Raw genomic sequence first — 17,911 nt, forward strand, 5'->3', positions numbered from 1 at the left:
CTATATTGACACACTTAATAATACTTAGATCATGAAGCACACCCCAAAATGGTTTCTGAGGGGATTTGACTCACCTGATTAAATTTAAATTTTGTTAATCTTACACTGAAAAATACATCTATGGGATTTGGAATGAGTTATCTGGGGGAAGACCTTGAGGTTCACAGGTCCTAGGGCTACTCAAGAGAGAAAGCTCTCTGAGAAAACTTTAAAAAAAGCAAAGGAGAAAGAAAACATCAGGATTTATACTAAGTGAGAAAAGTAGAACAGAGTTCTCCCTGCAGGGGGTCACAATTCTGGCCTGCTTATTATTTCTTTTTCACTTCTGCCAAGTACTGGCCATGGAGTGCAGCAGAACATTCTTTCTGAAAGTCTGTAAAATCTACGAGAGCTGGTTTTGGGGGAAGAACACCAGTGACAGCTTTTGCTTTGCTCTACTTCAGGGCCGTGATACTTGCATGACAGCCAGAGCTGCCCTGCTTTCTACTCTAAACAAGGTACATTTAAGCAGTGGGTAGGCTGCTAAAGGAAGAGTGGGCTCCCTCAACTGACTGGAGCTGTTTACAATAACTTACAGTGATTCATGACATAAACCACTATTTCCTAAAGCTTGTTTCATTGCTGTATATATTAAAAAGGAATTAGTGCTGAAACTCACCCAGTATTATATTGGAGAGAGGTACTCGCACGTCGTTGAAGTGTATCTCAAAATGCCCTCCATGGATCTCATCTGCAGAGACAGAAAACACAAGAGCAGGGTAAAACGAAGGAGGATAAAAATACAGGCCTCCAGTAGCCTGCAGCTTCTGAGACTGCTAATAAATTAATACACATATAGCTGATAAATATGATCACCTACCCATGTAGCCAAACACTGAGAGGGGTCTTATCAGCTTCAGCCCTGGGGTGTCCATGGGAACAATAATCATACTGTGCTGCTTGTACCTGATCAAGACAAAAAGCACAATTAACTCTGAGCCTCCCTTCTGTCCCCTCCTTATGCTTTTTTTATTTTCCATCCTCAATTTAGGACTCTGATAAAGCCAGTGCTGAAATTCACCTGTACCATCTGCACCATGCTGCCCACACAGTATGGCTTCAACACTTCTTGACACACCAGTCAACAAGTGAAAATGTATTAGTGGCACCTAATGCACCATGACTGAGAAACTCCTGCTGCTGCCACTTCTGTGCACACACTTCTGTATCACCCAGTCAGTTCCCTGCCTCTGCCTTTCTATTTTGTTCTCAAAACAAGTTTATCAGAATCATCATCTTGGCTTGCCTACAGTTTAGGGAAAAAAATCCCCATGTTTACATTCCTTCAGAATACTTAAGGTCAGTTGTTAGTCACACAGAACTGGAGGTGATGCCCCAGGTCTCTGAATTCAGTCTCCAGTTCTAGCAAGCGGAGTGTCACATAACCCCCTCTATTAGCTGCTCTTCAGCTTCTAAGAGCTCAACAGCTACCACTGTCTGTACAACTTCCAGGAAAACCTTCCTGGGTGCTGTATGCAAGTTACTGATTGCTTCTTGGTGGAACCTAGCTAAACGTAGAAACTTCAGATAATCCACAGGATTTGGGTGAAAATCCATCTTAGATATAAATGTTCCAGTTCTTTTGCATTATAGCTGTGTGATTTTAATAGCGCCAGACATGGAGCATTTTATTCATTACTTGCATAAGTTTTTGCAAAAGTTTGCAATTCTACTTTGATAATAAGAGTTGAACAACATGTTTGTGTCAAAGAAGAAGAGGTAAGTATTTATTTACACATATAGGAATGGAATGAGTAGGTCTGATTTAAGATGCACAATGCTCTGCTTACACAACTGCACATTACCAACACCCCATGTTTCAAACTTAACTTTTGATATCTACAGATATCTTTGTGAAAAACTTAATCAGTAACTTCAGGTCTCTGATGTGCCACTTGTACCCATCCTGTTCAGGGAAGCGCTGAAAAGTTTTGGTTTTATTATTTACACATTATTATTTATTATTTAATTCTTCCTGGTGTTAATTGTTTTATATACTACACTTACAAAATAAGTAAGCCAGAGGTAGTTGTTGGTTAAACAACTGATGCAGACTAAAATTTATGTGACCAAGATAAAGCTAGTGAAGCACCCAAAATTTCCTGATCCAATTCATCACACAGCTGCACAAACACTAGAGCTGGTGCAATGGAAAGAGGCGGGAAGCATGCCAATGAAAGATGGTAACAGTGGAAAGGTTGGGAGGACTCAGTCAACAGCATCTGACAGCAAAACAGGAACTCAGGCTACAACAGACAGATGCTGAGGTTTAATACACCCCTCTAACTCAGGAGCACGTCCAACTGGTCAAGGCAATTAATGGCATTTCACTTAACAAAATTTTCGCAAGCAGTGACTCCTCCACGTAACAAGTTTTAGGGAATTCTGTGTCTCCTAGTAATTCTTACCTGGATGCTGATGAGGTTTTGGTTTTGCCCATTACAATTGCAACTTTGCAATTTGGGTTCCCAGCACCTTAAATAAAGTGGCAAACACAAAAATAGTTTTTAGTATGAAATCTCAATGTTGAAGCAAATGAAGTTTCATAACAAGAAACCCTACTCCCTTCCTTTTGTGATGCAGGAGATGCAATCTACTCCTGTGTTTATACTCTGAATAATCATGCTGGAACAAAATACAGCTTACTACTTAACATGCAAAAGGGAGCTGACTTGTGGGAAGGGGAACATGAAAAGCCAAACATCCAAACCCTCCAGCTCCATCATCTATTCCTATGAAAGGGGAACAAGAAGGTACTTGAAATGGCATTTAATTACTTCTGTCTCCGTTACAGCTGAGCAAATAAGTGTGATACAACAGCACATCTATCAAGGTGAGATGCTGCCATTTCAAAAGTAAAACTTTAAAAAAATCTTCTTTAGCCTATAAACACTAAAGGGTCTATGTGGAAATGACACACCAACCACATTATAGCCAAATTATGCAGATTTGTCCCCCTTCATGCAAACGATTTTAAACGGCACTTCAAAGAAAGATCTGAGTGGAAACTGTTACCTGAAAATAGTCGGCTAGTATTTCAAGCCATTGATAACATTATTTGAGATGTTTGTTATATGGATATATTTATTAAGCCTTTGTAGCATAAAGACAGCACTTTAATGTGCAAGTCCTAAAGAAGATTCTTCCATTGATTAAAATAACATTTCTATGACCCTTAATCCTCACTGTCTTTTTTCTTAGTACCAAAGCATGCTCTCATTCCTTTCAAAGCCTCCCACAAACAATAAAGCTAGGGGAAATACCCAATGGGTGTAGCAATCAGTAATTTTTTACTGCTATCTCAATGCAGATGACAAGCTTTGCAGAGATTTAATTCAAGGCTTGATCTGCAGCAGCTTGGTTTTGTTCTGAGGTCAGAAACAAATACAACTTTTTAACTTCTCTGGCAGCTGTTCTCACAAGGTTTGGGAGACTCTGGTCTGGACAATACAACCACCTGGCTTTGAGCTGAGCCACTTCCTCCTACAAACAGCCACTGTGATGGCCAGGAAGCAGGAGAGAGATTTATTTTGCTCTGATAAACACTGCCTGTTTGGAGGGCCAGACTGCCAGCTGTTTACTTTTCTCTTTTGCAATATGGTATTCATCCATTGTTTCCAGAGGGGCCCATGAGCTGTACAATGCTAACAAGCTAAAAGTCCCACTGAAAAGCTTAGGGCAGGGGAATAAATCAACTTGGTAAAAAAAAAAACAAAACAAAACTTGGCTCATTTGGGCAACTGCAACAAGCAGGTGACCAACCCCAAATGACCCAGCATATGCTTTGCAGGGTACTACCCTGCACAGGGAAATGTCACCCCTGCATAGGGGGTATTTGACACTTCTCCTTTTCCACAAGAGGTAAAGAATTGCACAATTGCTATTTTCTAAACCAGACCTATCTTCAAGTGAGGTTTACCACAAAAGATATTTTGACCTTCTGGAATATATCTTCAAAAACCATTTTGTAAATTATCCTCAAGTCACATTCCTGCTTCAAACCAAAGGGCAAATTTAACCATGTTGTATAAAATAAAAAAAAGCAGAAGCTTTCATGTTGAACTCAGGGAGAAGTTCACTGAGACCTAGACATCTGGTTAGATGCTCTAAATAATTTGTACACATTTCTGGAAAGCAATACTTCCATCTCATCTGTGCTTGTTCCTATCTAAGCACAGCAAAAGAAGGCAGATTCCTGGCCCTTCCACTCCTTAGATTCTGAAATCCTAAAAACCTAAAACAAATTTTATGTCACTTTGACCCTTAAAAGACAGAAAAAAAGTTCTTGTCTAATGCAAGACTCTGAAAGACTCCAGTGTTTTGGCCGGCATGCAAGCAGCCTGGATGGAACAACTATCTCATTTGTAAATGACATTTTCACATCATTTACAAAATACAAAGACATTGCTGGAGGATGGGGGGAGGAGTTAGAGAAGCCTGTTATTTTGGTAGGAGTTTTGCAAAAACCTCCCAACTGAATAGACAGTAGACATTTTAATAGGTCAGTTTTAACCCTATTTCCATATTGATGAGCTTTTCAATAGTTTTCAATGTATACGACTGCACAACCTGTCCAAAACTTTTAGACCACAATGCTGCTACACTGGCAAACACCTTCAGTTTAACTAACTTCTTACACTTTTGAACTCTTCACAGCACTCACTCACATAGGCAAAGACAATATTTTAAAATGTGCTTAGAGTGTTGATCACAATCCCATTAGAAGCCTAATCTTTGCTATCAGGGGTATAACATGCTTAAGATTACCAATCTTCACACAATCAACTTATACAGGTTCTTTCTGGTGGAGAGACTACTAAATGTGGCAACCTTTGAGCACCACCTGTACTTGAGGAAGCTGCCACAGAGCCTGCTTTCAGAAGCCAGTAGCACTTCAATTCTTGCAATGTATCTATTTTTCAGTGTTCTGTCTTCAATTTTCTGTCTAAAATGACTAAGGCCAGATAAACTACTGCCTGAATGCTAAATACCTATGATTTTTGCCACATTGGCTGCTGCATCCATTAGCCCAGCAGGGGTCTGTGGTGACTTAGAGACCTGACAGCTTCCTAGACAGACACTGATAAACACATGTCCTGGACTCTCCTGCAAGAAGAAACTGGTCTTAGCAGGGTGGATGGCAGTACGGTACTGACTGTTGGAACATGGGGGTCTCCAAATGGAGAAAAGGGACACACACAGGCACAGCCCACCAAGAGTCCACGGTAATTTCTATCCACTAGCATATTGTATTCTACAGTTTTATCTCATCTTCTCCAGACAATACTGCAGGCAGCTGGTTCGTGGTGGGCAAAGACTACACTGTAGCTGCAAGCAAACTGGCTACAAGAAGTAAGGAGAGAGGCAATGCTGGGGTTGTGCAGCTGCAAGGAAGACTGCAAGCTTTGCAGTCCTGTCACTGAATGCAGTTGCTGGTCATTCCCAGCTGGAGCTCATGGGCTCAGCTGGTGCAAGTGAGAGCAGCTGCTGAGCTTAGGAATGTTTTTTTCCTTGCCTTCATGCCACTTTCACACAGCCGCAAGTGTTTTTAGTTTTGTGTTCACTCTTACTTACTAAATAATTTGTTATTTTTGAGCCTATAGAACCCTACTGAATACATACATGACAATATTATTTCTCTACTCTGACTGGAAGGATCTGTCCTCCCTGCACCCGTGGAAAGTTACAAGGAGCTGAGGAACTGCAATAAGCAAGGCAGGGTTCACATGAGCTGCCTTCCTACAGCCTGCCCACAGACCCTCCTGGGCACTTCTGCAGCCAACACACACTTCCCTGAAAGCATTCTCAGCTCTAGCTTGCTTATTCCATCTTATTGGAGACCATATTGAGACAAAGCTTATTCAGAACTGAGAGGTTCATTTGTTTTAAAGAGATACAGCTCAGGCCTCAAAGCCATGGCATGACCTGCAAGGAGATGGCCTGGAAGAAGTCCAAACATCTTATCTGCCACTAGGAAAACACCACTGGAGTACTGTGATAACTCAAGATGAAAGTATTGCAGAAATGTGCACAAATATTGTGACACTCTTTAGACTGCAATTCCTCTCCCAGCCCATTTTAGTTTGTCATCTGAAACAAAATACAGCTTGTGGAAAACATCTGCCCATTACATTCTTAGCTGCCCATTTTTAAGAATCTTTCCTTTCACATACTTCAAAATAATTGAAGCACAGACACAAGGTTAATCCAGTCGTGGAAGGTACATCAGAGAGCCAAAAAACCCCAAAATCTGTCCTCTGGTCAGCTCAGTATCTCTCTGTTATTTGGCTTCAGTATTGTATTTAGTGGAGCTCATTAGATTGCTATCTGACCCAGGATAATTCAAACAGGTCACTAATTTGATTATGAGATTGACTGGCAACATTCAAGTCCATGAGACCTCTCCCACAGGATGCAGGGCTATCTGCTTGTACTCTGGTTGACAATTTGCCACTTGTGTTCACATATTTTCCTTATCATCTTTCTGGTTTCACAGACTGAAGGAACCCCTTTCCCCACCTCACAAAAAGCAAACTCATTTTTCTATTGTATCCCCTAAAAAGTTACTTAAGGAGGGGATATAAGGATCCCTTAAAACCTTATACAGGCATCCATCAAAAGCAGAGTAGTGCCCTGAGGAAAGACTGTAGTGACTCTCTATGGTGTCTGGGGCAGTAACTCAGCCCCAGATGGACTCCCTCTTCTCTCTCTCCTTTTCATCTTTTTAATGTGTGGCTTGATAAAAGCCTTTTGATGATGTATAAAACATTTAGACTTTCAGGAATAAAACCACAAACAACAAAGAGAAGCAGTAAGAGTGTCCTGACCTTCCAAAGAGCAGTCACAGTCTGGTTGGAACAGGAAGGAATGTAGGAAGTGTACATGTTCAACACAAGAAAAGTTTCCAGGAAAGCACAATTTTTAAAGGTTTTTTTTTAAACTGTCAAGTCAAAATGAAAGTGCAACTGACTTCCACACGAGGGTGTGGTGGTTGAAGACAAAATGCAATGTGTCAGACCAATTCAGATCACTTCACTGAGGCACATCTCAGTTGCAGTACCTGCTACTCATCTGCTGGCAAAAGAAGGTAAGTTTTGTTTTAATCCTTATTGCTCTGTATATTGTATGATACCTTATTTGCATACATTTACTCGCAGTTAAGTTGGCTTTACAGACAGACATCATTTCACTAAGGCACATCTCCTTTCCAGTATCAAAATCAGATCTGTTCAGCAGAAGGACAGAATATGGCTTAATTCATCAGAGGAAAAAAATCTGTCTGTTTAAACTGGGATATTAACTTAATTCACCACCATTCATACAATCCCACATCAAGTTTAAACACACAGAAACACTGAATTTCTATCTGACTGGAAGGCTGAAATAATTCTGCAAGAAAATATGCAGTTGCAGACAATATACTTATTAGTATACCTCCTAGAAAACACTATTTGAAAAACCAGCAGAGCTTCTGAGCTGTTTGGGTACTTGTGGGCAGTTTGTATGTGATAAAATTCCTTTCTGTCATAACATCCTGAGAAGTCTCCAGCTGGAAGATGCAGGGTACCCACAGCAATCTGCTTCTGTAAGAAATTCCACACGGGCAGGGCTTGCTGTGTGGGATGGAGACTAAATTAAGCTTTTCCACCGCTCTTCAGCACCCGACTCCCATGGGACTGCTTGGCTGTTTGTAAGGGGCACCTGCACGTGTGCCAGAGAAACAGCATTACCAGGAAAGATAAACAGGAACGGGTATGGGAGCCAAAACATAACTGTGTTTTTAAGGGAGAAATGTCAACTGTTGCATTTTAGATAACTTTGTTTCTGTCAAGAACTCAGGGCAGGCAAAAGCTTATCAGGCAGCAGAACACAGAGTCACAGCCAAACTGCTTTGTCACACACAGACTTCTAAAGCTCACCCTGACATGTTTACTGGTTTGCTTTCAAGTAAATTTGCCAGTGATCCAATTTGATTAAATGTTCCTTGATGGGTTCTGTATTAAGTGTTTTAAGACCACAGCAAAATATTTTCATTTAACTTCTAATTTTCCTCAAATCTCAGCTAAGTGGATTAAACTCTTCTTGCTGCACTTTTTCTTCTACTAAAAAAAATTATTAAAAACAGATTCTTTTGCTGCTGCTAACTAAATCTCTCCTCAAAGTACCATAAAGCTGCAAAAGATTACTGCTGCTGGAGAATCCTGCTAACACAGCTTGTTAGGCATAGAACAGACATCCCTTTGCCAAAGTACTAAGTAGAGTGACTGTACTTTTCCATTCTGCACATCCCATTAAAGCAACAATAAAGAACAAATTTCAAGACTTAAAATAAGAGTAATCATTTTTTAAAGTTTGACGGGGAGTGTTTTGAAATGTTAATAGAATAATAAAACAAAGTCATTAAAGATGGAGCCAAACTAAATAGTTAATTTCAAACTAATACACTTTTCAAAAATTTTGGCTAGGGGAATCCCTGAAAAAAAATTGAAATGATTAATTTTTCTCTATTTAATTGGTCTGCATCCCTAATTATGAGATGAATCAGTAACTTATTTTTTCCTAGTAGACAGATACATTAAAAAAAAAAACCTTTAAGAGACACTTGGCAACTCTTTATTTAAACAATTGCCTAAGAAACAGAAATTATATTTGGATATTTCTTTCAGGCTTGTAAAAGCCAAATTGTAGTACTGGGGCAGAATATCAGATAACAATCTGCTTTCAGCAACACTGACTTCAAATTCTGAACAATGCATATGATAAGAAGAGGGGGATATGTTTTTCATTCTCAGCTAATTTTTGCTGCTGCTGTTGAGAAACCTTAATCCCATTTATTACAAGAAAACAGGGTACTGCAGGACTGTATTTTACAATAGACAGAATTTCAGCACATTAGTCAATGCACACAGTCAAAGGAAAAGAGGAAAATACTGGAGGATATGACTTGCTTAAGACACAAACTGAAGATACGAATAACTTAAAACTTCAGCCCTAAACTGGCATTGAGAACCCAGCCTCAGTGATTGCAGAGTAAATCTGTAATGAGATCGTACTTGAAAAACCAGCAGAGTTTCTGAGCTGTTTGGGTACTTGTGGGCAGTTTGTATGTGATAAAATTCCTTTCTGTCATAACATCCTGAGAAGTCTCCAGATGTTAAGATGCAGGGTACCCACAGCAATCTGCTTCCGTAAGAAATTCCACGTGGGAAGGGCTTGCTGTGTGGGATGGAGACTAAATTAAGCTTATCCTACTGCTGTTCAGCAACTGACTCCCCTGCTGGGATTTTTGTAATGGGCATGTACAGTGTGCCTGAGAAACAAACAAAAACACTCTCCTTGTATTATACTCATATCCAAAATTTGTCAAAATTTCTGACAGCAGGCTCTGAATATTTATGACAGTAGGCAGCTGCTTGCCTCAGCTGTAGTCTGCTCATATTCCTTATACACCTGACTGTAACAGCATTTCCAGCCTTCAGCTGGTATTCCTTTGCTTTGCAGAGGCTGGAGAGGGGAAGGTGTAATTCCAACCCTATAAAGGTACAGGCACAGTTATGTGCAATGGAATATTGTCAAACATAACACAGTCAGAGCAGTTAAAGCAATGATGGCTCCTCGACTCAAATGTGGAAATCAGTGAGGGGCACTCCAAGCATTTTACAATCTCAAATGCTAAGGGTAATAAAAGCACTTCAGTTGAATCTATTTTACTTTGTATTGCCCTCACAGATGTTGTCAGTTGCCCTATTTCACATGAGAACTTGAGATGGTCTGTTCTGCCTGTTACTGTCTAGCTTCACTTTGATTATTCACACATGTATTCTCAATATCCAAGTTCTTTAAATTTGAGATGTACAAGCAGCCCTGAAGAAGGGTTTTAGGTTTCAACAGAAATTTTAAAACTTAAACCCAGTATTATTTCTTTGGTGTTCCCTTCTCCCCACTTTTTTGTGCCTCTTAGCTTTGCCACGGTCTGAGGTATGAATAACTCCACAGATTACTGGATTGAGGATGAGGAGGATGATCTCAACCCTCTTATAGATTACAATACCTATGAGCTTCTCTGTGAAAAAAGTGATGTGAGAAATTTCAGAAAATTATTCCTCCCAGTGCTCTATGCACTGACTTTCACAGTTGGAGTGGCTGGAAACTCATTAGTGGTTGCAATTTACGCCTACTGCAAGAAACCCAAGACCAAGACAGACATGTACATCATGCACCTCGCCATCGCCGATCTGCTCCTGCTCTTCACCCTCCCTTTTTGGGCTGCAAATGCAGTGCAGGGATGGGAACTTGGAAACCCGATGTGCAAGTTCACTTCTTCTCTGTACACCATGAATTTCAGCTCCAGCATGCTGTTCCTGGCCTGTATCAGTGTGGACAGATACAGGGCCACTTCTGAATCCCACAGCCATAGAAGAATTGGCAAACACTGCAGTGTTACCTGCATCTGTGTCTGGCTGGCTGCCATTTGCCTCAGTATCCCTGAGCTGATATTTAATCAAGTCAAGAAACACAATGACAGGAATGAATGCCTTCCTGTATTTCCAATGAACATGGAAACACTCTTAAAATCAACAATTCAAATCCTGGAAATTATCCTGGAATTTCTGCTTCCTTTCCTAGTAATGCTGATCTGTTATTCCGCTACTGCTCGGGCAATCTTTAGATCTGCAAATGTTAAGAAGTCCAGGCCTTTTGTGGTTCTGCTGGCAGTAGTGGCCACTTTCATTGTCACCCAGCTACCCTACAACATTGTGAAGCTGTGGCGAGCCATAGACATCATCTACATGTTGGTTACGGACTGCGACACCAGTAAAACCATGGACGTGGCGCTCCAGGTCACCAAGAGCATAGCTTTGTTCCACACCTGCCTCAACCCTCTCCTCTACGCCTTTCTGGGTGCCTCTTTCAAAATGCATGTCATGAAAATTGCAAAAAATTATGGGTACTGGAGAAGACAACAGCAGAATGGAAGACCTGAAGAAATTTCTATGAATTATGAAGACCCTACTGAAGAAACAATCAGTTTCACTATATAGGCCCTCCATTGCTTTCATCATCTTACATAACCAAGGGAATTGTTTACTAATTGCAGGAGGTATTGTTTCTGCAGCTGTTTCTCCGCAAGTCAACTTTCAGATGAATTTCTGAACCTGCCAAGACACTACAGAGCACTTCAAAGTAGAACATGTTTATCAGAATCAAGCAAGAACTGGACACTGAAATTCCCAGAAACAACCAGAGATATTTACTAAGCAACATCAAACAACTCAAACAAAAAAACCCACCACAACAAAACCCAAGAACCTAAAAACACCCCCAAGATTTAAATTTCAAAGTGCCACAGTACTAGGCAATTGATTGTGTAACGAACAACCTGTATACATCTAAGCATGTAACTAAAACAAAGAAAAACAATCAGCAATCAAACAACAGTACAGGAACCTTTGTGCCAGAAGTTAATAATAACCTTGTGTTTCTCCAACTATTTTGTAAAAATTTAGAACATTTGCCTAACAGCTCAGTTCCATTTCTCAACTCAGCTATCATTCCATAGATACCATTGCAGCTTGAAATGAGGTATAAGCTTATGGCTGAGAATTGAGAGGGAGAGAGAGAGGGGAAAAGCCATTCTCTATGTGTTTCTATAAATGTATAGCAGCAACAACATCCTCCACAAAAAAAACCCCAGTAACTCCTTTTCTATAACTGCAGAAAAAATGACCTTTCACCTCTTCTTTTCTGCTCACCCTAAACTTCAAGGTCAGCGCTCTAAGGGCAGCACATTCTAGATTTTTGTAAATGTAATAAAAAGTTAAGTTAATCTTCAGACACAAGGCCTGGATTTTCTATTCAGAATTTTTAAAATTAATCAAGCACTGCAGTAACTGTATCTGCTAAAACATATGGAGACACAATAAAATCAAAGAATAGAAAAAGTGCACTGGCTTTTGTTTTTTCTTATATTTATTTTTGTTTTGTTTTAGTAGGTACTGACACTTGTCATCACAGGCATTTACCAACCAGCAAAGGGTAGAGGCTTTGCTTGACAAGAGAGAGGTTCCGATTCCATATAGAGCTCAGTTTTTACACAGAGAGGTACCAAAGCTGTCCCCTGCCACAGTGTTGGCAGGAATTCCAGGAAAACAGCAGTTTTCCATGAGTCACTGGAAACATTTCACTGACACATTAGCTTAGCTTTCAACATGAAGAAGTGGTGTTACAGCATACTGTCATTACCTTCAAACATCCTGCGGGGCTCTGACAAAATGCCTGAACTACAGATTAGAAAAGCCAACAAGAATCTCTCATTTTTAGATGCTGTTCCTAGTTAAACAATTAGGGACTGGAACAAAAAGCTCTAAAATGACAAACTAGAAACAACAGTAGCATAAACAAGACATGAGCCTCTTCTCCCTGTTTGGATGACAAAAGCTTACAGAATGTCTGCCCAGTGTTTGGAGAAATACTAGGGCGTGAACAGATAAGTCAGAAGTGCTTGACTGATTTTTTACACATACACCATAAATCTGACATAGTTAAGCCATACTGGATTTACTGTAAACATGCAGAGCATAATAAGAAACCCCACTTCTTCCATGAAGTAACTGACTCCTTGCATGTGTGATTTATGACTTGTCTTCACAAATACAGAGTGGCATTCTGACCAGGCTGTCAGGTTTCTGGAATTCCCAAACATCCAAGGTTCTAATATCCCAAAAGTTAAAAAACCCCAACCAGAACCAAAAAACCCCAACCAAACAAAACAAACAAAAAACCCACCTACCCAGCCAGGCAGAAAGGGAGACTGACTAACACAGAGCCAAATGAACATGTTTCTCAAACTTCCTGGAATTGCAGTACCTTCTTTGTATCTGTCTTCATGCAAATCTGATTGCCCTAATTGTATTTATTAGAAATAAGACAAACTAAATCATGCTAACTCCTTTTTATAATTCACATAACTAATTTTATGAGTATTATTTTGTGTGTGTGACCCCCTAAAACTTTTCCATTACTTCCTTTGAGTCTGCAATGCACAGCTGGGAGACACTGACCCAGAGCAAAGGTTAAGTAGCCAGCAGTTAGGCAACACTCTCGGGTCAGGAGACAAGACTGCATGTCTCCTTTTGCTGCCAGTCTTACAGTAGAACAGAGAGAGAGATCTATCTTCTGGTGACTCCAGGTATTGCACAAGCATGTATCAGCAAGTAGCTGACACACTCATGTATGTAAATAAAACATTCAAGTTTAACAACTCTGTTTATTTACTTGGGTTCCAGACTCCCAGGGAATGATGACTTTCAAGCTGCTGTCACACATGTTTTGGCAAAAAAGCATCAGTACTCCAATATTAGGGACATCTACCACTTACAGTACAATCCATTGATTTTACTGGGAATTATAATATAAGAAAATCTCCTGTAAGAGCCAGTCCAACAGCATCACAGGCTACTTTAAAAGCAGCCACATTTTACTGTAGCTACACAGTACTCTCAAACCTCTCACACAAGCTGTAAAAGACAGTTTCATGAAAACAAAGTTTAAAGGGTTCAGCCATAAATGTATAAGTTAACTGATAGAAAGAGGTAATGTTTAAAGAAAATAGCAGCATTCATTCTGTGAACAAAATTCAGAGGTTCCAAAAAGCACCCAAATCCCCACATTGGATTGAATCTTGGACTTCGGTTCAGAGAACAAAAGCTCAATTCAGCTCCTTCTTTTGTTTTATGTTCTATTGCCTTTACTCAAGAAAAGACAAAATTTCATCACAGAAATAGAGCACAAATAATTTTGTTTTAATAGTTATTGGAAAAAATTTTAGACTTAGCCTACATAAGAGCCTGAACTCTTACTTAGGTTTCCAGACTTACCACTGCTCCACCACTTCTTGCCATTGATCACGTAGCTGTTCCCGTCGCGCTCAATGGTGCATTGCATATTGGTGGCATCACTTGAAGCCACATCAGGTTCTGTGTTAAAGGAAAAAAAACAAGCCACCAGGTTAAAGGTAATACAACCTCCACAAATATCAGGCTCTAGATATATTCTATTAAAAGTATACTGTTTTGCTACCAGTAGAAAAGCTGTTTGAAGAACCTCACTGCTGGTGGTCAAAAGACCTCCTGTTTTCCAACAAATCTGTTATTCATAGCCAGTTTAAATGTACTTGGTCTTGGACCACCCTTTGCAATCAACAGCCTTCTTCCTTTCCTTGTGTTTTTAAATCCTTTATCCTTCCATTGTACTTACAGGTAGCAGTCATATTTCTCCTCAGCCTTGTTTTCTCCCTCTGGGCTCTTCTCAAGTGAAAATAGACTGAAACTGATTTTGTGGTGGCATATGAAATAGACCACATGAAGTGGTCAGCAAAATGTCATCAATGATTTTTTGGAACAGGAAAGATTCTTCCTCTCTCCTTTCATCCTTACCATCCACTTTAAAACAGAAGTATCTATTTCCTCTTTGGGAACACAGCGAAACAGAATTTGCAAAGTAAGTGTCTGCAAGGCTGAGTTCTCTCGATTCCTCCTGACACAGGAGGATCAAGATTTAGACATCACATGTTCCAAAAACTACCTTCCTAAAGCAAGAGCCAGACTTTCCAGAGATGTTGAATGCCACAAGCTTCCAGGAGCAAGACTAAATACAATGCTGAGCTATGGACATAAATCAAGTTATTTTTGGGTTATATCTAAAACATCTGTGACACACTGCAAAACGACACAACTTTAATCACAATAATGATACTTGGATCCAACTGTGTATGTCTAGAGAACTCCAAAGCACACTACAAGAAAAGGTAAGCTCTATTGTAAACCTGTTTGGTACTATAAATTGTATTTTGCTAGTACTAAAATTAAACTGAAAATGTATAGAAAGCAAATACTAATTTTTGTAACCATGAAAACTGGCAACTATCAGGAAAGGCAGCAAGGGTGCTTCAGTTTGCATTCACACCTCATAGATGATTTCATATTCAACATATTCACAGATACTGAATTAGTATAGAAATGTCCACTGTAACACACAACTTGCAGTTTTTTACTTTTTGGTGCATACACCATGTGAAGTTCCTGCCAGTTGCCTCTAACTTTCTTCTGGAGAAAAATTTACCTGTCATGCAGAAGCAAGAACTAATCTTCCCTTCTAGGAGGGGCTCCAGCCACTCCTTCTTTTGCTCTTCAGTCCCATACATGTGGAGGACCTCCATGTTTCCCGTGTCTGTAAGAAATCAGCAGTCATGTTTACTGCTCGAGACCCACAGCCTGTAAGGTGTAAAATGCCCAACTTTTTAATGCTCCCAGTGCCATAGTTTTGGGACAGCACTGCTAACCTGGTGCATGACAGTTGAAAACCTCAGGAGCAATAAGGCATCTCCCTGTCTCCTCAGCTATTATGGCATAGTCAAGCTGGCTGAGACCACTGACATCTGGGAGGAAAAGGTTCCACAGACCTTCTGCTTTGGCCAATTCCTGTTGCAAGAATCAACAGAAAAAATATCAGCAACAAGCCTTAAAAAAAAAATTAAAATTCAATTCTGGCTTGCTACACATTTTCTTCCCTCCTGCCTACTATACTGTCCAATATATCTGCTGCCATTTTTCAATAGCTATTTTGAAATAATAGGTACAGTCTTTGACTTAAAGTTCAGATATGCCCCTCACAGACCTCATTTTGTTTTTCCTCTCTCTCATTTGTTTCTCTCACCTTTTGCATACTTCCCTCTTCCTTTCCTTCCACTGGTCCTCACACTGTTTCTTTCCATGCAGAGTAACTTCTCCAGCAGGATACACCAATCCCTCTTATGTTCCATGTCTGTGTTCTTTTACTGCTAGAGTGCTAAAAATATTTATTGTTCCATACCTTCAGTCTCTCCAGCAGCGGTGGCTTCTTCCATTTGTCCTCAGTATTTCTATGTTCAGCATAGTATTTTACTATTTCCTTAGAGAAACAATTTAAAAGATGCTGTTTAAATTAAGAAAACATGTAATACACAAAGAATAATACTCCTCTTCCAGATCTATGATCCAAGGAGCCAATTAAAAAATATTCAACACAGGTTTACATTATATAGTCGGTTGCATTATAAAATTAAATATAGAATTGAAAACTGCAATCTATTAATTTTGCAAGACTTTAAATGTGAGATGACCCCAATCAGTACCTTATTTTATACTACTATTTGGAATGGTTTAAAGTATGTGATGATGGCAGTAGGAGGTCAGTAATTTCTGGAGATAAAAGTACCTGTTACCAACAGCACACACAAGAGGCATGAAATAAAAGCCTGATGTACTGACACTTAAGATTCAGGTTTCTGGTCACAACATTCAGATACATAAGTCAGTTAATCTTTTGTTAACTGAAAAAAAAAAAAACCACAAAAATACATTTTCTCTTCCTGTCAAAATAATTCCCTAACAGATAATGTAAGCAGTCATTCCAAGCACCAGCCATTAGCTGTAAATAAACAAATATTCATTAATCTTAGTATTTTCACAAGCATGTTTTAGTGAGGGACAGAACTTCAAACCTGGCCCAGATCTAGTTCTAGAATGAATAAAAGTAGTGCCCAATTCTAAAAATTACACAATAAACACAAATAGCCAAGTAGAATTTACAAGTCCTGATTCACAATCCCTGTTACCAGGAATAACCAAGCACAACACTACTCATCTGAAAAATTTGCATGGCTATTTGTGGTTTGTTTCTTTTTTGGAGAAAATACTTTAATTATTGCAAGGCTTCCTTGGACAAACCAAAACTACAATCCAAACCCAGTCACAGATAGACTTTTAAAGAAACTTTGCATATCAAGAATTACTGCCCTCAACCCCTCCTTGTGACAGGCAGATGTACTCATAAATCTTTCAGATTAAGATATTTTCTGCATTTCTGCCTGACTTGGAAAAAAAAAAATCAGAAAGCAAAAAAACCCAATTCTGCAACAAAAGCCATCTGTACTTCCATGAAGCTAAAAGCTGAACCAACTTTCTAAATGGAAATTCCTAACCTTCCTAGGATAAGAAGTAAAATGCTACATCTCATTTTCCCTTCCACCAACTATGGACTTTGTGTATATTTCATTAGCTGATTTCAAACCTTCATTGGTATTAGATATATTCAGGAATGAGGCTACTTTGATACATTATGCAATCCCATTTTTTGTCACAGCCTAAAAAGCAAGAAACAGAAACATTCAGCTTCATATGGTTAAAATCAGCAGTTTCTATTTTTAAATAGGTGTTATTCAGTTTGGTATCTAAGAGTTCTAGGTTGTTGTTAGTCTAACAAGTATTTTGGCAACTTCCTTTAAAAAGTAACTCTTTCTAAAAAGAGAAGTTTTTACACTTCAAAAGTTAATAAAAGCTAAGAGTTACTTTTTAAACAATGCATACAATATTTTAATCCTGGAAAAAAAAATACAGTCTATAATGATTTCTGCTAATATTTTGCACTGCCACAATCATCACTGCATGAAAATAAGGCTGTTTTGGAAAAAAAAAACCAGGAGGACATGACTTCTATACATATTTTTACATTTTTATAAAGTCTAGTCAGAAAATGTTCCTTTATAAACAGGTTAACTAAAAGCTTTTACCTTCTCAGCTGGATAAATGTGCTGCTTCATGAACTGCTTAACCTTCAGCAAAATTTCTTGGCCTTTTCTACTTTGATGGAAGAGCTCTCCAGAAGTGCTGTGCTGTGTGCTGCTGAAGGATGACCTAGGGAAGAACATTCAACACAATAACAAGACCAGATTTTCCCTCATAGTAACATAAGCTGCCTTAGAAAGGCATTCAAATAAATGAAGATGTTGGAAAAGCTTTGCCTTGCCTTTGACCAGTAGTCTAGACCACTCTTA

General features: G+C 39.3%; 2 protein-coding genes across 2 annotated transcripts in view; one reads left to right on the forward strand and one right to left on the reverse strand.

Moving 5' to 3' along the window:
- Positions 1–17,911, reverse strand: part of ACAD11 (acyl-CoA dehydrogenase family member 11) — a 29,758-nt gene that overhangs the window by 3,572 nt on the left and 8,275 nt on the right. Inside the window, exons 9-16 of the mRNA XM_069007462.1 lie at positions 17,648–17,771; positions 15,910–15,987; positions 15,380–15,518; positions 15,160–15,267; positions 13,917–14,015; positions 2,448–2,514; positions 860–945; positions 659–730 (exon numbers count right to left, since the gene is read on the reverse strand). Of these exons, the coding sequence (XP_068863563.1) occupies positions 659–730; positions 860–945; positions 2,448–2,514; positions 13,917–14,015; positions 15,160–15,267; positions 15,380–15,518; positions 15,910–15,987; positions 17,648–17,771 (773 nt within the window). The remainder of the gene's footprint in view (positions 1–658; positions 731–859; positions 946–2,447; positions 2,515–13,916; positions 14,016–15,159; positions 15,268–15,379; positions 15,519–15,909; positions 15,988–17,647; positions 17,772–17,911) is intronic.
- On the forward strand, positions 6,870–11,976 carry ACKR4 (atypical chemokine receptor 4). The gene is given in 2 exon segments (XM_069007464.1): positions 6,870–7,126; positions 10,001–11,976. Coding segments are annotated over 2 exon segments (1,161 nt in total). The 5' UTR covers positions 6,870–7,046; the 3' UTR covers positions 11,082–11,976.

The sequence above is a fragment of the Aphelocoma coerulescens genome, chromosome 2 (genome assembly GCF_041296385.1).
Source record: "Aphelocoma coerulescens isolate FSJ_1873_10779 chromosome 2, UR_Acoe_1.0, whole genome shotgun sequence".
Taxonomy (NCBI): Eukaryota; Metazoa; Chordata; class Aves; order Passeriformes; family Corvidae; genus Aphelocoma; species Aphelocoma coerulescens.